Below are 13,419 nucleotides of genomic sequence, written 5' to 3'. Positions count from 1 at the left end.
AAGCAGCAGGAGCTGACAACATGCCTTGCAAAACAGCTGTGGCAAAACCAGCCCTAGACTTAGAGTAGATAGGAAGGTGATAATGCTTAGAGAAAGTATGCACTGAACTCCAAGTAGCTGCTTCCAAAATATCCTTAGTTGCCACCCCCCTTAGAAATGCTGTTGAAGTGGCAGTAGCCCTAGTGGAATGAGGCCTAATCCCAGCTGGAATCTCCTTGCCATGATGGGAATAACAAAATGCAATGCAAAAGCCAATCCACCTAGAAATAGTTTGTTTTGACACAGGCTTGCCCTGTGAACTCAAAGCAAAAGAAACAAACAACTGCTGAGACTGCCTGAAATCCTTAGTCCTGCTTAAATAATAACGCAATTGCCTGTGTACATCTAAAGTGTGCAAAATCTTTTCCCCTTTATTTTGGGGGTCTGCATAAAAAGTAGGCAAATGAATAGTTTGGTTTAAAGCCACACTAGAAACCACCTTAGGCATAAAGGAGGGATTAGTACGTAATGATACCCTATCCTTATGGAAAATCAAAAATGGCTCTACTGCCATAAGGGCCTGCAACTCAGACACCCTTCTTGCAGAAGTAATAGCCAACAGAAAAGCAGTCTTCCATGACAAGTATTTCAATTCAGCAGTAGCCAGGCTCAAAAGGTTGTAGAGTAAGTTTTTCCAACACAAAATTGAGATCCCAAGCAGGAGTAGGAGCTCTACGTGGGGTCTTATATTCTTTGCCCTCTAAGAAACTGCTTGAACAAAGGATGCGAAAACAATGGTGGGTCACAATCATAGTGAGCTGAAATTGCTGCAGCATGAATCTTAATGGAAGAGAAGGACAAACCTTTGTCCAATAACTCAGTAAGATATTGAAGAGCCACACTCAAATTAGGCTCAGAAACCTGCAAATTCTTTGCTGTACTCCAAAATAAAAATCTCTTCCATTTTTCTGTGTACACTTTCCTTGTACTAGGTCTTCTAGCTTCCATAATCACATTTAAAACTTGTTGAGGAAGTTGAGACCTGCTGTGTTTCAACACAGAATATGCCAGGCTGTTAGATGAAGAGAGTGAAGCTTGACATTGAGCAGATGACCATCCTTCTGAGATAACAGATGAGGAATCAGAGGTAAAGGCCATGGAGGCTTCCTTACCAGACTCCGTAGTAGTGGGTACCAGTGTTGCCGAGGCCAATCTGGAGCTATCAAAATCATCCTTGGCCTGTCTTGTCTGACCTTTAATAGTACCTTTGGAAGAAGAGGCAGAGGAGGAAAGGCATACACATGAAGGTTTTTCCAACTGAAAGACAGAGCATCCACTTTCCAAGCTGTGTGATGAAACCCCTTTGTGCAATACTGTGGCAGCTGGTGGTTTAGAGGAGAAGCGAACAGATCTATGTCTGGAGTTCCCCATGACACTGTCAATTTTTGAAATACATGAAGATCCAGTTTCCACTAGTGGGGATCCAAGATGTGTCTGCTTAACTCATCTGCTAAGGAGTTCTGTGCTCCGGCAGAAACCTTGCCTGAAGAGTTAGTTGCAAGCTTAGCGCAGTCTCCCATAAAATCATTGCTTGCCTGCATAGAGGATAAGAATGTGTTCCCCTTGCTTGTTGATGTACCACATGACAGTTGTGTTGTCTGTTAGAATCAACACCTGCCCTGGAAGAAGTAACTCCTTGAAAGCCATTAATGCAAACTGGACTGCTAACATCTCCTTCATGTTGATATGTAGATGCTGTAGTCTGGCAGGCCACTTGTCTTGTATCCACTTTCCATTTAGATGAGCTCCCCAAGCAATGTCCGAGGCATCTGTCGTTAAAATCTGACTCGCCTCTGGCCGGGTCACAGAGAGTCCCTTGTTTAGGTGACATTCCTGAGCCCACCACAAAAATTCTTTTTGAAGGCAAGGTATTATTTGAATGACAGTGTCCAAATCCTGGCAGTGCTGTGTCCATACATTTTTGAGATACCATTGTAACTTCCTCATATGCAATTTGGCATTGGGAAGCACCAGAATACAAGATGCCATGAACCCTAATGCTTGAAGGACTGTCCTTGCAGTCAGCACGGACTGATGAGATAGTTGATGGAAGTAAAGTGACAGACTCTTTTGTTTGTCCGGGGTTAAAAAGGCCATCTGGGTTGCTGTATTCAGTCTCACACCCAGAAAGCACATGTCTTGAGAGGGTACTAGACTGGACTTTATTTCGTTCACAGAATACCCTAGGCATCTTAGCACTGCTATAACATATTCCAGATGCTGTAGAAGGTCTTCCTTTTCTTGAGCCAGAATCAGGCAGTCGTCCAAGTAAGGATAGATTTGAATTCCTTGAAGCCTGAAGTAAGCTATCACTGGAGCCAGAACCTTTGTGAATACTCTGGGCAGTAGATAAGCCAAAGGGCAATGCAGAGAACTGATAATGAGAATTTCCAGCTCGAAACCGCAGATACTTCCTGCAACTTAGCCTTATAGGCACATGAAGGTAAGCTTCCTTGAGATCTAAAGTTACCATCCAGTGATCTTTGCCCAGCAGAGGTAAAAGCTGCTGTAACGTCAACATCTTGAACTTGGGAATGTCCAGAAAAGTGTTGAGGAGAGATAAATCCAAAATTGGTCTCCACGTGTTCCCCTTCTTTGGTACTAGGAACAGGCGAGAATAAAATCCTAGGCCCCTTTCTGATACAGGGACTGGCTGAATGGCCCCATCTGGAGTAACTGAGAAACTTGCTTGTGAGCCTCCTTTCTTTGTGGAGGAGGAACGTCTGGCATGCCTTTGAAAGGGGCATTGTATGGAAATAAAATCTGTAACCGTGGTGAATGATATCCAACACCCATTTGTCTTGAGTAATTAAATCCCAATTTTCTTTGAAAAGAGACAGTCTTCCTCCCAAAGGAGCTGCCAGGCGAGAATCTACTGGCAGCTGAAAAGACAGGTCATTGGGTCTGTTTACGAAAGGACTGACCCCTGCCCTCACCAGAAGTCTGAGCAGGTGAACTCCTGTTCTAGGCCTAAAAGAACCTTGAGCCCTGCCCCTACCACGTCTAGACCTACCCCTAGACTGGGAATCATAAGCAGGATATGTCCACCCCTTAGCAGGCCAATTTCTACTAAACTTGGTGGCTGCACCTGCAAAAATCTTTAACAGTTTGCATAGACTTAGCTTTGTCCTCCATTTTCTTTAAAACTGCTTCCACAGGCGATCCAAACAACACATCAGACTGTAAAGGAGCATCCAAAATCCTTGTCTTAACATGCTCAGCTAAATTCTGATCCTTCAACCAGGCATGCCTGCGAAGAACAGAACTAGTAGCAGCCACCCTCGAGGAGGCCTGTACAGCATCAAAACCACATTGCAAAGAATGCTTACCCACTTGTTCAGACACATGAACCAAATCCAGCAACTCTTTACACTCAATACCTTCCGCCAAAGCATCCACCTTAGATCTTAATTGTGAAAGGAGATAATTCTGATATTTTAGCATGTGAAACTGACAATTCAACGCTCTCATGGCTAGAGTGGAAGAAGTATACACTTTCTTTCCCCACCTATCCAAAGCCCTTGCCTCTTTATCAGTGGGAACAGGATTTTTAACCACAGAAGCCTTAACACCTTTAGGCCCTTGAGAAATAGTTTCTGGGTCCGCCCTAGGACTCTTAAACAAATACTTATGAGCTTCGGGCACCCTATAATACCTATCAGGCTTAACAGGAGCAGGAGGCAAAGAGTCAGGGTTCAGGGAAGCCTCTGCAAAAACATCTTCCACCACATTCAACACAGGAGGAATAGCTAAGGGCCTATGCTGGGGTAAACAAGAATTCCCTAAGCCTTTTCCTGGAATCAGAGTAATCCTGGCCTTCCCATTTAAAGTGCTCCCTCATGGAATGCAGAGTCTCTGAAAATGAGAAATCCTCCGGAGGAGAAGCTGTAGGAGTGGAATCATCCACATCAGAATCAGAATAAGTAGGATACTCCTGCAAGTCTTCCGTAGAAGACTCTGAAGCCTCTGAACACTGTTCAAAACTATCAAACTCGGTTCCACCCTAGGCCTCTTATCAGGCGGCGGCATAGAACCTCTAATCATAGTAATCAAATCTTCTGCCATTTTAAGAATATGTTTCTTAGGTACAGAACCCGAAATGCTAGGAGAAGCTCCCACTGAAGCTAAAGTAGGCCTACCTCTCAAAGAAGTTTTGGCAACAGAAGGAGAGGCTCTAACTACCTTGGGAAGAGAGGGAAGAACAGTTACCTGAGAAGCCCCCTCAGCCTGGCCTACCTCCTGAGAAGGCACATCCTGTAACAGTAAAGCTTCTGCCTGAGACTCCATGGAAACACCTGGCAAAACCTCTGGCTCCACTGAGCCTTCTAAAGAACCGACGTCCGGGACTGCCGGTTCATCAACCCTAGGCTTCGCTGTTTTGTCCTTGCGCTTCTTGGAAGCGGGCGTCGGAGCATCCGTCGGCATTTTATAATTGCAACGCTTCCCAAACACTAACCTGGCACAGTCTAACCTCCTCTTAATAGTGCGTTTGTTAAACCTAGCACAAGAGCGGCAACCAACAACGTCGTGCTCAGGCCCTAAACAAGGTATACACAAGGTATGGTAATCCCTATGAGGTATCTGTTTCCCACAAGAAATACAGTTATTCACTTTTTCTGACATCCGGTTAAATACTGAGGCAAGAACAAACCAAAATGTTCCCCAACGGGGTACTTAGCCAACTCTGTTTCGGTCTGAAACTCCGGATTCGGAAATATTTCAGAACGCCAACCTGCACTCGCAAAAATGCTTCTGCATCGGACCATGCGGCAAAAAAGACTGAGGATATGACGTCGGTCATGCGCATTAGTACCCTGACGTACTGACGTCAGTCTAATGCGCCCTGACCGACGTCAGCCTTATACTCTGGTATTCGGGCCGACTGGACGCGGACTATACCCAATAGTAAGGACTGCAGCAATGGGGAACGAAGAACATCTGGCAGTTTAAGCCCCTAATGGCCAAAGCAGCAGAAGTGTATACTTTCTTGCCCCATCTATCCAGTGCCCTGGAATTTCTGTCAGAGGGGTAGGGTTTTTGGCAGTAATAGCCTTAATGCCTTTGGGTCCCTGTGAAATGGTCTCAGGATCCGCAGTAGGATTCTTAAAGAGGAACTTGTAAGAGTCAGGTATCCTGTAATACCGGTCAGGTTTTCTGGGAGCCGAAGGTAAAGAATCAGGGGCTAGGCTAGATTCCGAGAAGGCATCATCTACAATGTCCTGTACAGGAGGGATAGCTAAAGGCCTGTGCTGAGGTAGGAGTTGGAATTCCCTAAGCCTCTTTTTGGAGTCAGAGTAGTCCTGTCTTTCCCAGAGGAAATGCTCCCTAACAGTATGCAAGGTTTCACCAAAAGAGAAATCCTCTGGAGGGGAAGCAGAGGGAATTGAGCCCTCTGCATCAGAATCCTCACAGATAGACAAGGGCAACTCCTGGTCATCAGAGAAAACAGAAATTTCAGAATCCTGATCTGAAGAATCAGAAGGAAAATCAGTCCTATGTCTCTTAGAGGGAGAAGGGTGGCTTCCCCTGATTAGAGTAATAAGGTCTTCAGCCATTCTTATCATTTGTTTTTTAGGCATAGGGGCCTGACCATGCGGTCTGGGCGTCGGTTTTCTAGGCATGGATCGAGTTTTAGCCCTTGAAGAAGAAGATGGCGTCGGTTTAATATGCAAGTCAGTAGGCCTGAATATACCCTCAGAAGCCAGTGCCTGGACAGTGGCTCCGGACCCATCCAAGGTAGAGACATCCACAGGTTCCACAGTTAAAGAAGCATCTCGTGGCATACTGGACTCCGAATGGGTCTCAGTAGAGGCCTGCGAATCAGAAGTAATGGGTATCGGGGCTGTGAAAGCGCCTCACTGAGTACCGGCGAACTGGCGACTAGCTTAGGAGAAGCATCGTCAGCAGCTTTGGACCTAAGCAGTCTGTCTCTGTCTTTATCTTTGCGTTTTTGCGGAATGTCAGTAGTCTGGAGGTTTACCGAAGCCATTTCTGGATAATTGAACAGAGTACCAAAATACTTAGATGCGAAAATGAACCGACGACGAATAGTTCGAGGTTTGAATAAGGCACAAAACTGACAGCAAGGTATGTCGTGGTCTGGGCCTAGGCAAGGAATGCAGTATGCATGAAAATCTTTGAGGTATTTACTTTCCACAAGAAATTCAACAGTTAACTTTTATTGACATCGGTTTAGAGCAAGAAAAAGGATCCCCAACGGGGTACTTAGCTTTAGTTGAAGACTTTGGATCTGAAACTCGAAAAATGAAAATTTCAGGAGTCAGCCGACCGGCACTTGCAAATTGCTTCTGCTTCGAGCACTGCACGGCAAGAAAGACTGATGTAATGGCATCGGCTACATGTTTTATACCCCTGACTACCTGACGTCATGGAAAATGAGACCGCAACTGACGCAGGACCCAAGACTTTGACAATCAGGCCGACTGAGGGCTACCTGCAAGCAGATAACGCAAATGTGATGACTGCAACAGTGAAACACGAAGAACATCCAAGCTAACGCTCTGAGGGAAAGAGATGACTCCAACAACTGGTGTAGAAGCTTCAGCTCCAAGGTACTTGGTGCCAGTCGACTCAGAGCAACCATCCGAGTTGAACAAACAATGGTCTTAGGATCTAAGGAAGACGCCCACAAGGATTTCAGATTTGATGGCTCTGAAACTGAAGGACAGATTAGAGAAGAAGAAATCAAAGATGGCATGGTTCTAAGAAGGCTCTCAGGACCCAATGGAGTTGGAGCCAATAAGATTCCCATTTGAATGTGCATTGTAATGAACTTTCGCATCATCCTATCCACATCCACTTTGAATAGACTCCAGGAGGATCTAAGAGACAAAGCTGTTGAACAGGGCCTAGAATGTATTCTGGACGACTGTTCAAGGAATGGAGATGGTAACCTGGAAGGGACAGGCTCGGAAAGCAAAGGGAGAGTACGAGTCTCAAGAGATATTTCAATTCTTGGTTTTGGATCCAAAGTGATCGGATTCTAATTTTTCAAAAGTTTAGCTGGTGTAACCAATAAAGGAACAGAAGTCAAGGTGGAAGGATGATCTGGAGATCTTTTACGTGAATCCTTTGTAACAGAATTGCTTTTTTGTCTTATTTTTTTTAGGGGTTTGAGCCTTAGCAACCACAGTAAAAAGTCTGGAAAGAAGATTACTCTGTTGGATAAGTTTATTCTTCCTGTCAATCAACACCCTGGAATTAAATGCAGCACAAATATCACAATTCACATATATGTGTTTTAGGCCTGAACAGTACAAGTTCAGAATCATGTGACCACAAGATACACATTTCTTGAAACCAAAAGGCTGGTCTCATAATGACTAGAATAATGACAATTTACAATAAACTAGAGTCAAGGAGTTATCTGTAGAAAAGACTGCTAAAAGACTAAGGGGAAATAACAGACAAGAAAGGACTAACACCGGCATGAAGGAGTACTATAAAAAGTACAAGAAAAGAAGACTACCAACAATGGTATTAACAGGTACTCAAGGAATACAAGAAAAAAGGTCTGTAGCACAAAAAAATGGGAAGTAATACTACTACTAGTAATAATAATGAGATACAGAAACTTAAATATGAGAGCTGAGAAAAAAGTAAAAACTCACTTAGATGATAACTAATGACTAACAACTGCTAACGCTTGAGAGCTCATAATCCATGTCTGTCTCAATGGTGGCAAACAAGATGTGAGGTATGTTAGGTTGGTGGAGCATTACGGGTAAAGGGAGGAGCTTGAGAGATCAGGAATCCTATGATCTGGAAGTAGCAGCGGAGTTGAATCCAAGGGTTGGATCCTAACCCAACAGTTGAGGAATGAATAAAAATCAACATCAGATGATCAGCTAGTATCAAATGGTATGGCTGCAGACCCCATTGCCTAAATGCCACACAAAAGAGAGAAACGCATTTGACACAGAAGCAGTAGACAAGCTATGATAGAAAGTGTACACCACTTAAGTTGCAGGATGCAGGTGATTAGTTACTGCATTTAACACCTACAAGGAAATTCAGAATAATATTGCAGGTTCTCTTCATTGTAACTGATGTGAGGTCTCCTCACCAGATTGTTCACTCCTGTAGGGCAGGCTAAGAGTTGATGATAGGCCCTAATAATGAGCAGATGGCCAAGGTTCTTCCAAGAAAATGAGTACAAATGGTAAAATTCAATAGATGAAGGCAGCTTGGAGGAGGGAGGACAGAAAATGAGTACAAATGGTAAAATTCAATAGATGAAGGCAGCTTGGAGGAGGGAGGACAGAAAAAAAAATTAAAATATCTAAACCACGGTGTGTAATTCACATAACAGTATTACATTACATCCACCTTATGACTCTGTGTAATGTTACTTGTACTCTGCCTCTAAAAGACAGCAGTGCAAATTTATTCTACTTACCGCATTGTGTCCAAAAAATTCACAGTAGCAACAGTCGCAATATTTCCCATCTTTCTGATTTGTTGAGGAGGATGTACAGGAACTACGTTCTGAACTGCTGTCTTCATCTTCACCAAGACCTTCATCAGCATCACAGGACTGTGGCGGATGACAACTTGTACCATTTGTGCACCGATGTGCCTTGCACACTTGGTCCCTGCTGTGTAACAGATATGCACAACATGCTATAACAAAGGAGTTGGCTACACATAATTTTAGTATGAAAGCTCTACTAATGAAAGTGTAACAATCAACACAAAGTACAGTTATGTGCACTTACCATAAATGTAGATGTTCGAGTGTATTCACTGTTGCAGTTATCACACTTGGGTTATCCTGCCAGGAGTAGCCCTCAGTCAGCCCGAATACCAGAGGCTTAGTATTTCTGCATCAGTTGATGTCACTCCAGGACTGACGTCAGGTCGTCATTGGTATAAAATCAGGCAGCCGACGCCATTACATCAGTTTTTCTTGCCCCAACTGTCAGGAGCCCTCAAATAGGGAGCTAGGTTATGGTGGAAGAACACCACCAGTAAAAAGTAAATACCAAAAATTCCCTGTAAGGAGAGAGAAGAGACAGGGGGATGGAGGGTGGGAAACCAGGACTGCAACAGTGAATACACTCGAACATCTACATTTATGGTAAGTGTACACAACTGTACTATGCTCTTCGTGTTTCACTGTTGCAGTCATCACACTTGGATTGACTCCCAAAGCTGAAGAAAAGGATGGAGACAGTCAAGAAGACTGGGGGCTGACTAGGATGCCCTGCAAGACTGTGGTGGCAAAGCCTGCCCTGGATTTGGAGAAGATAGGCTGGTGGTAATGTTTGGTGAAGGTATGAACAGATGCCTATATTGCAGCCTCCAGGATGTCTCTGGTGGGGACCCCTCTGAGAAAAGTTGCAGAGGTGGAGGTTGCCCTGGTGGAATGCATCCTGACCCCATTTGGGGGCAGTTTCCCGTGCTGTTTGTAGCAGAAATGGATGCAGTGTGCTATCCATTTGGAGATTGTTTGGATATGGCCTTGCCCTCTGCCCCTGGTGCGAAGCTGACTAGCAATTGGTCAGTTTTTCTAAAACATTTAGTCCTTATCCAGATAGAATCTGAGCTGTCTCTGCACATCTAGCGAGTGTAGAATCCTTTCCCCCTTGCTTTGTGGGTTAGGGAAAAAGGGCAAATGAATGGATTGGTTGAAAGCCATACTGGACACCACTTTAGGCATGAAGGTGGGTTAGTCCTGAGGGAGGCCCTGTCAGCATGGAAAATGATGAAGGGCTCTACAGCCATGAGTGCTTGTCGCTCTGAAACTCTTCTAGCTGAAGTGATAGCGATAAGCAAGGCTGTTTTCCAAGAGAGGAATTTTAACCCTGCTGAAGCTGCAGGCTCAAATGGGGGGTAGGATGAGCTTTTCCAACAAAAAGTTAAGGTCCCAAGCTGGGGTAGGAGCTCTTCTGGGTGGCCTTAAGTTTTTAACCCCTCTTAAGAGCTGTTTGATGAAAGGGTGTGAGAAGAGAGGTGGCTCTGTGCTGTAATGAGCAGAGATGGCAGAGGCATGAATTTTAATAGAGAAGGATAGACCCCTGTGTAATAGGTCTGCTAGGTAATCCAGAAAGAGAGGTAGGGGAGTGCTGTGCTGTTTCAGCTCCCTTAGCCTGGATACAGGTGCAAAACCTTTTCCACTTGTCAGCATAGGATTTTCTAGTGCTGGGGCATCTGGCCACACGTATAACATCCATGACTTGTTTGCTTAGGCTGGCAGCTGGAGTAGAGGTGAGGGAATAAGCCAGGCTACCAGGTTCAGGGTCTGCAATTGTGGATGCATGAATTCTCCATTCTTCTGGGTCAGATGTGTTGGGTTCTGAGGTAGGTGCCATGGTAGCAAGGGTAACAGGCTGCACAGCAGTGGGTATCAGTGCTGGCGTGGCCAGTCTGGGGCAATCAAAATTTGCCCTTGGTTTTTCCTCCCTTATTTTGAGCAGTACCCTTGAAATGAGTGGTAGAGGGAGAAATGCACAGATCGAGAGGTTTACCCATTGGAACGATAGGAGCATCCACTTTCCAGGCCTTTCTGTGAGGTTCCCTGGTGCAGAATTTGCTGAGCTGATGATTGGAGTGAAAGGCAGAGAGGTCAACCTTCGGGGTGCCCCATTTCTGGGTTACAAGGTTGAAGGTTCTGTGGTGTCTGGCAGGTTTCTGCTTAAGTTGTCTGCCAGAGAGTTTAGGGAGCCTGGCAGGAATTGTGCTAGCAGGTGTATCTGCATGGCTGAGGCAGTGTGCCAAAGCATCACGGCGAGCCTGCAGAGAGGATAAGATGCAGTCCCTCCCTGCTTGTTGATATATCACATCACTGTGGTGTCTGTTTTGATCACTCGAGGCCCCGGGGAGAGTAGGGGTCTGAAAGCTGTCAGGGCGTGCTGAACAGCTAGCATCTCTTTTTGGTTGATGTGCAGATGTATTTGATTTGGGCTCCAATGGCCCTGAATGCACCTGTCGTCCAGGTGTGCACCCCAGGCATAGTCTGATGCGTCTGTGGTGAGGGTTTGGGCAGTGTGGAGTTGTGAGAAGGGAAGTCCTTTGTTGTGGTTGCATGCTGCTGCCCACCAAAGAAAATCTTTCCTTAGACAGGCTATCATAGGTATGATAGTTTCCAGGTCTTGAGAGTGTTGACACCAAAGGCTTCTTAGGTACCACTGTAGTTTTCTCATATGCAGTCTGGCATATGAAATGAGTAGAATGCAAGAGGCCATGAACCCTACAGCTTGCAGGATTTTACTTGCGGATAACTGGGTTTTGGTGGCTAGTTGAGAGAAGTAGCCTGTCAGGTATGCTTGTTTTTCGGGAGTAAGGAATGTCATCTGGGAAGCTGTGTCCAAGGCTTGCTCCCAGGAATACATTTTTTTTTTGTGTGGGGACTAGTTTTGATTTCTTTTCATTGATAGTATACCCCAGGGAGGTCAGTAGGTCCTTTACAAAGGTCAGGTGCTGTAACAGCTTTTCCTGACTGTCTGCCTGAATCAGGCAATTGTCTAAGTAGGGGTACATTTGAATATTTCTTTGTCTGCAAAAGGCAATGGCTGGAGCCAGGCATTTTGTGAAAACTCTGGGAGCAGTGGATAAGCCAAAGAGAAGCACAGAGAACTGAAAGTGCATAGATCCTGCCCTGAAACGTTGATTGGGATGTGTAGGTAGGCCTCTTTTAGGTCTAGGGTGGCTAACCAAGCATCCTTGGAAGGCATAGGAAGAAACTGCTGGAGGGTGAGCATTTTGAATTTTGTTATCGCCAGAAAGGTGTTTAACATGGATAGATAGAGGACTGGGTGCCAGGTGCCCTCTTTTCTGGGTACCAGGATGAGTCTGGAATAGAAACCTTGGTCTATCTGGTCTGCAGGAACTTGCTGTATTGCCCTCATGGAGAGCAGGGAATGGACTTGCTTTTTAGGCCTCTGCCCACTGGTTTGGAGGAAGATCTGAGAACCCTTTTGTGTTTGGCAGAGTGTGGAAATAAAATGTGTATCCCTGGGACACTACGTTGAGGACCCATCGGTCGTTGGTAATAGAGGCCAATGGTTTGCATGGAAGGAAAGTTTTCCTCCTAGGGGCACAAGCAGGTGGGCAGAGGTAAGGGGTGGAGGTGTAAAGTCATTGTGAGTTCTTACCATAAGGGGTGTCTTAGCACTCCCTGTTTTTGAATAGGAGGAACTCCATTGCTTAGATCTCTGCATTCCTGGGACTGCTGCCTGGGGAGTCTGCTTCTCCTGGGTCTTGGCTGAGCTGGCCTGGAGGGGGCCGGAAAGGACAAGTGCTTGGAGGGGCAATGCTCGGGGGCTGGACCTGTAAAAAGTCTTTAACTGTCTGCAGAGATTTAGCTTTTTCTTCCATCTTTTTTAAGACTTCTTCTGCCTTGGTGCCAAACAAATTGTCTTTGTTCAATGGTGCGTCCAATAATTTAGATTTGACATGGTCTGGTAAGGTCTGTTCCTTAAGCCAAGCATGCCTTCTAAGGACAGAACCAGTGACTGCTGCCCTGCAAGATGCTTCTAGGGCGTCAAAGCCACACTGCAAGGTGTGCTTAAGTAACTTGACTTGCAGAATGCATAAGCTCCTGTAATTATTTTTTGCACAAGCAGGAAAGGAAGACATTTTTTGTTTGAGGAATTCCATGGTATGCTGCTATTTCAGCATATGGAACTGACAATTTAGGGCTCTAACAGCAAGAGTTGCAGAGGTGTATACTTTTTTACCCCATCTGTCTAAAGCTCGGGAATCCCTGTCTGAGGGGGTGGGATTCTTAGCTGAGGTTGCTTTAATTCCTTTAGGTCCTTGGGAGATGACCTCTGGGTCAGCTGTAGGATTTTTGAAAAGGAATTTGAGAGAGTCAGGGACTCTGTAGTACCTGTCAGGATTCCTGGGAGCAGGAGGCAGGGTGTCATGAGTCAAACTGGATTCCATAAAAACATCATCCACAACATCCAGGACAGGAGGAATAGCTAAAGGTCTGTGCTGTGGTAAATCTAAGAATTATAACAAATACAAAAGAAAATAAAAATGCCACCACAGTGGTGCAACCACAATCAATGAACTGGAAAAACTTTAATAGTACATGTTACCAAGCGCTTCCACCCTGTAACCTCAGGGCTTCATCAGAGTAAATTAACCACATTAGACCCACCCTTAAATACTTAAAATCACATCACATGATGAGTTAATGATGCAGTTCCTTTTACATAACATAACTTAAACCACAAGCTGTAAAAACTGGCTCATACACCTTCACATTTATAAAACTCACACTAATCAATACTTTATATCATTCTTAAAAAAACACATCATAAAAAATAATAAAGTAAAATAAAGTTAATAAACTTTTGAATATCCAATACTTATGTTTTGTTCCAAACATTTGTAACATACAAATCAAAT

At 44.8% G+C, this 13,419-nt stretch overlaps 1 protein-coding gene across 1 annotated transcript in view; it reads right to left on the bottom strand.

The window, feature by feature from the left end:
- FAM193B (family with sequence similarity 193 member B) overlaps window positions 1-13,419 on the bottom strand; it is a 1,359,441-nt gene that overhangs the window by 492,313 nt on the left and 853,709 nt on the right. The window contains exon 5 of the mRNA XM_044069313.1: window positions 8,459-8,657. Within this exon, the coding sequence (XP_043925248.1) occupies window positions 8,459-8,657 (199 nt within the window). The remainder of the gene's footprint in view (window positions 1-8,458; window positions 8,658-13,419) is intronic.

This window comes from Protopterus annectens, chromosome 4.part0, assembly GCF_019279795.1.
Source record: "Protopterus annectens isolate FY-2018-M chromosome 4.part0, PAN1.0, whole genome shotgun sequence".
NCBI classification, from domain to species: Eukaryota; Metazoa; Chordata; order Ceratodontiformes; family Protopteridae; genus Protopterus; species Protopterus annectens.
This window is presented reverse-complemented; position numbering and strand designations above follow the sequence as displayed.